Raw genomic sequence first — 5,998 nt, forward strand, 5'->3', positions numbered from 1 at the left:
CTATTTTTTCTTTTTGTAAAATTTGTCTTAGCAAGACTATTGCAGTATTATTGTAACAGATTGTTAAACCACATCATTTTTATTAATTTCATACTCATTACAAATATACGAATAAGAATTTGTTTTAATTAATGCTATTTTAAGTAAATGAATATTTTTATTTTCAAAATTAGCATTCAAATTAGTATTTCGTAAAAATACCAAACATTGAAAAAAGGAAAAGAAAAACAGCGTACTTATATAACATTATTTAACATAGCACACAATAGTAATGAATATTATTAAAATTAAAACATTGTCATGTAATGAGTAATATTTTCCTAATAATAGTCACTGTCGGTTTTTTGGTCATAAAAGTCACGCAGTCTCATATGGAATTAAATATGTTACATCGGTAATGGATTAATTGTTAACCTATAGTATTGTTATTGATAATATATAATATTTGTTGGAAATATACAAATAAGAAACTTTTAAATTAACTTTTATTTTGAAATATTTATTTTTAAAATTAGTATTCATTTCATTATTTTGTATAAAACGCAATGAAATATGATAAAAGCGAAATAATAAATATTGTATCTATGTGACATTACCTGCTATTACTCATAGTAGCAAAAGTATATGCAAACGTTACCCGTTACACGATGGGTAACACTCTGGGACATACATACATACATACGTATGTATTCTTTTATTTCAAGGGTTCAGTCGATAATATCAACCACAGTACTTTTATTAAAGTTTGATATATATACACACACGCGAGCGCGCACGCACACACGCGAGCTCGCACGCACACACGCGAGCGCGCACGCACACACATACATATCTTTGTTGAACTGCCAAGTTACGGTACATAAAGAGATAGCTTAGTTTTCTAATTGGTGTAATGTAGTGACGGGCATAAAGGCAGGTAGACAAGATTTCACTGGTACCAATACATTTTCTGGAACCCAAGCGGGAGAAATGCTACATCATTACCCAGCTACTTCTGGCAACTCAACGAACATTACAGTCCATACGAGCTTTGATGAAACATTATTACTAAAAACATTATTACCAGTATGATACCTGCGAATCCTAGTAGTCCTGTAATTTACGTACAGCAGAAAGCTTTCACGCCCTATGCACTCATGAACCACTGTTTAATGAAAATTCAAACCTAAGACCTATCTGAACTATCTACCTGTACTCAATCTAGATAGGAAATCTGTAATTTAACCTCATCCACACACCTATACATATACCACAACGTCTACTGAAGAGCATTATCATATAATACAACATGGATATCTATTGAGTCTGAATGATGGGAATACATGGCTCACTATACAAGATTGTTCGACCATTATACTTTCAGAGGCATGGAATTAATAATAACTTGAATTTAATTAGAAATAATTATTATTGAAATTATTATTCTTTGGTTGACAAGACAAACAAAAAACTCACTAAATTTTGAGAAACATAGTAGTATAAACCCATTTAATTAATGGTATGAAATCCATTAGCACAATAGAGATAAATGGGATTATAACTACGACCAAAACCGTCGATCCAATGAAGAAAGAGGATTCTCGCAGGTCTTTCATGCTATTTTTCGATCGAATGTATTTGGAGGTACTCTTGCGCGGCATAATGAGTTCGATTTCTAATTGTTTCAATCTCTCGTTCAGTTCTTCCGCTGTCAAGTTCCTTGGTTTAGTTTCACAACATAAACACGAATAACTAACTGGTGCAGTCCGCGTAAAATCGATATTAGTGTTCTGCTCAAGTGTAGCTGTAATGACAGAAGAAAAGCAAATAAAGAAAATGGAAATTGTACCTGTTTGAAGGTTTGTTATTATAATCACGGTGTAAGCCCTTCTGTTCTCGTATGTATATCGATTAGTATGCGCACACACGTGTAAATGCACATGCATTCACATATTCCTGAATGTTCGATTCAATTGTCACTTTTAACTCAACGCTCCAGTATCACCACTGAATCTATGCATAAACCATTGTATTATATTTACCTGAGAAAGCTATTTGTTTATCTTTCAATATCATGTAATATCTGTTAAATTGCTGATAACAAATATATAACGCACCGAATGTGAAACATTAGAATAACCATAGATAGTGTCCCATCTGTCTGGAAGATATTCACTGTATGTAATATGCACAACTACCGGTATATTTCTACGATACACATGTATTACACATGTATAAACGATACACATGTATTACACATGTATAAACGATACACAATGTATTGGGTTGTCACATAAATTCGATGGTTTTTTTCCCTAATTTCTTTTAATCCTTTCGAATATTATTTGAATTAACGTATAAAATATTTTTATGATAGTGTTTTATGCGTTTTCTTTCGTTGCTTTACTCTTCCTCTACAACTTTTGTTTATCGTCTTTGAAATTTGAATAAATTTTTAAATTGTCGATGAAAAATAAAGATTAAGATAGAAAAAAAGGTGGTGCTAATGGGACGAACGAATTTTTCTCACAACCCAATACAGTATCATTTGCCAGAAGAGCTGTCACGGAATGGTCACGTAGTAATCGAAGTACAATAAAAAGAAAATAGCTACTTAAAAGTATCTTCCTAAACGTTGGGGAAACAAAAGTCATGCGCTACTGTAAAATTGTGGGGAATGAGACTATAGCGGTTGTCGTTGACTGTTCAAGTGCGTGTTATTAAATGGAAAAAAACAATTAGTATGAATCACCATAAGGCATTTTTGTGTATAAATATATTGTTTATTGTGTGTTCACCTTTTGTGATGAAAGCATATAGTATGATACAAAAATGTATGTTTACATACAAAGAAAGTTCTTGATTTTTGCTTTTGCACTGAAAGAAGTAACATATAATATTTGTATTACAGTATGTATGCATGTGTGTAATGAGAAGTCATTTTGAGAATGTGTGTGATAAAATATTTTCGTTTACGAATCATATATCTTGTGTCGAGGTGAATAGACATGTGAGTCGCACGTGGGAGATTGCGCGTAGAGCTGCAGAGAAACATGTGTCTTTGACTGAAGCCTGGCAGGAACTGAGAGTTTCTACAGTGTAGCTCAAAACGAGGCTAGTTTCTCAGAACAAGGCTACTGTATCAAAGCAAGGCTAGTGTGTCAAAGCGAGGCTATACGCCGCATCGATATATTCGTCTGCTGTGCAGGTCGACTCACATATTACTATGTAATATGTAGCACTGCTACAAGACTACTCATTTACGTATTTCGGTCAGAATGTAGCCATGCAGGGAAACCGCCTTGAAGGGCTTAATCAATTAATTCGATCTCAGAATTTATTTTCTTTTTAAATCTAGTACTTATTCTATCGGTCTCTTTTTGCTGATAAGTTACGGGGACGCAAGCAAACCAGCACCTGTTGTCAACAACCGTGAGACACAAACACATGCACAAATGTGAAAGGAAACGGAAAAATAAAAACGTGACATTGCCATGTCTGCTGTAAACCGTAGAGCTACGCTAAGCACTGCTCTAAAGTGACACCACCACCATTGACCACGCAAATTAGTAGATTTAAACCAAGTAGCTACAATGTCATACCAGGGACCTGTTAATGGGAATCTCAGTTCACACAGAATCAAGATACAATGTGAAGGCCTTCTGTACAGTTTCTGTCTCTAAATCCACGCACAAGGCAGTGATTGGCCTAGTACAGGGTGCTTGCTTAAGGTGCCGAGCAGTGGAATTGAATCCAAAGCTAGGTAGTTACGGTGCGAACTTTTAACTACCAGCCATACCTGCTCCTAATCTACAAGACCTGTTACTTTTGCGCGCGGATTATCAGTTTTCGTTCATTTCGAAAGCTATCGGTGCACGAGGCTGTTTTTTGTGACAGAAAGCTTCTGTGGGAAAATTTTCTCTGCCAATATTTTAGATGACCAAATCAATGAATGTTTTTTACTACAATCCGTTATATTCTCTAAATCATTCTAAGATCGTGTGAGTGCTAATCATAAAATGCCTCGTTAAGGGGATCTAACAAGAGCGAAGAAGTCAGAGTTGTCTCTTGTATGAACAGAAAACCAGATTCACCCTCCATTGCATATCGACATTCAATTTTTAATAAATTTGTGCTCTGGAGGTGTTTTCTTTGCCTTTTTTGGCAAGAAATATCATTAACACTCGAATAGTTTTTCGTTTCGTTATGGGTGTTATTTAATCAATTAAACATTCATTTTGGTTCACTGTATTAAGTATGTTAATCCCGATTAACTATAAAACATTTTATACAGAATGCATCCTTGGCAAATTTGTACATTAAATTGACTTGGCATCAGATTAAAAAAAGAAAAAGAAAGGAAAGAAAGGAATTTTCCTATATATTAAAATATTCTGTCTGCTGAATGGATGGCAAAGTTCTCTGAAACAACCAAACATTCACCATTCTTTACTCGTCACACACACACACACACACACACACACACACACACACACACACACACACACACACACACACACACACACACACACATGTTTATATATTACATGTCCCACACATCTGAACAATATACGTATACAGCTCTAATTTGTCTATCAACTCAGTAACAAGCTATTCTTATGTCTGTGAATGTGGCGCAAAACGAAAAAACAACAAAAAACAAAACAAAGCAAAATAAAACAGAACAAACAATTATCAACATGGGATATGAGAAAACAAGACGGGAATCAGTGATTTTCTTTTACTTGCTGTGTCTCGAGGGCGATGCTTCCGGCCTTCATAGGTCCTTCAAAGCTGGCGAGATCGATGCCTTTAATGTTTAAACCGTTTTAAATCATCTACGGGTGTTTTGCGTAGGCAGAAATAATCGTAGCGAGGCGGCGAGCTGGGAGAAACGTTAGCACGCCTGGCGAAATGCTTAGTGGTATTTCGTCTGCCGCTACGTTCTGAGTTCAAATTCCGCCGAGGTCGACTTTGCCTTTCATCCTTTCGAGATCGATAAATTAAGTACCAGTTACGCACTGGGGTCGATATAATCGACTTAATCCGTTTGTTCGTCCTTGTCTGTCCCCTCTGTGTGAGGTCCCTTGTGGGCAGTAAAGAAATAAGAAATAATCGTAGCAATTAGTGTGAACCACGGGGCGGGGGGTCGTATACAACGAGAGTGATGAGAACAGGTGAGACAAATTGGTGTGGAAGACCATCCGTGAAGGAAGTATAGGACTAACCAACTCCGAGGGACAGAGTAAGTATAGAAACAGCAGAAAAATAGAGGCGACACTCTAAATGTGAGCCTGGGACTGGAGTGTATCGGGTATATTTAGTAAAGATGAAAGACATGAAGGATTCTGAAGTATAACTGTGTTCATAAAAACCAGAATGTCATTGGAAAGTAGTGTATTCAGAATGACATGGATTTTATTTTAGTAATTGTGAAAAGGAAACAGATTGACATGTTACTAGAAGGTTGTACTCATGTAGCATAAATAGAGGATTCTGTAATTTGGTGTTCATGTACACTAAAAGTGGCATAATGAAATCTTGTTACAAGTACAATTGAAATTTTAGCTTATTTATGCAATGAAAAGCAAAAAGAAGGCTGACAAGGAAGCGATGTGCTGAAAGTATGGCACCATGCAGAAGTTATGGTAACTCTTCAACGTATTTCATTCACATAATGTAAGAATGTATTCTTCCCAGGAACTACTTTAGATCAATTGTTGTAAGGTTTTAAGTTTTTACCCGTCGCTTGGTTTAACACCACCGCCTTCGGTTTGGGTGCATTTAGCAAGTACATTGAAGTCATCTCGCCGGCCTGAGAACACCTTTCTCTGTCTGTCTGTCTGTCTGTTTGTCTGTCTGTCTGTCTGTCTGTCAGTCTGTCAGTCAGTCTGTCTGTCTGTCTGTCTGTCAGTCTGTCAGTCAGTCAGTCTGTCTGTCTGTCTGTCTGTCTGTCTGCGTCTGTCTGTCTGCCTGTCTGTCTGTCTACGTCTGTTTGTCTGTCTGTCTGTCTGTCTGT

At 36.2% G+C, this 5,998-nt stretch overlaps 1 protein-coding gene across 1 annotated transcript in view; it reads right to left on the minus strand.

The window, feature by feature from the left end:
- Nucleotides 1-1,454: 1,454 nt before the first annotated feature.
- The window catches only part of LOC106876258 (uncharacterized), a 103,153-nt gene continuing 98,609 nt past the window's right edge, over nt 1,455-5,998 (minus strand). The window contains exon 17 of the mRNA XM_052972586.1: nt 1,455-1,783. Coding sequence (XP_052828546.1) covers nt 1,455-1,783 — 329 coding nt within the window. The remainder of the gene's footprint in view (nt 1,784-5,998) is intronic.

Source organism: Octopus bimaculoides, chromosome 14 (assembly GCF_001194135.2).
Source record: "Octopus bimaculoides isolate UCB-OBI-ISO-001 chromosome 14, ASM119413v2, whole genome shotgun sequence".
NCBI lineage: Eukaryota > Metazoa > Mollusca > Cephalopoda > Octopoda > Octopodidae > Octopus > Octopus bimaculoides.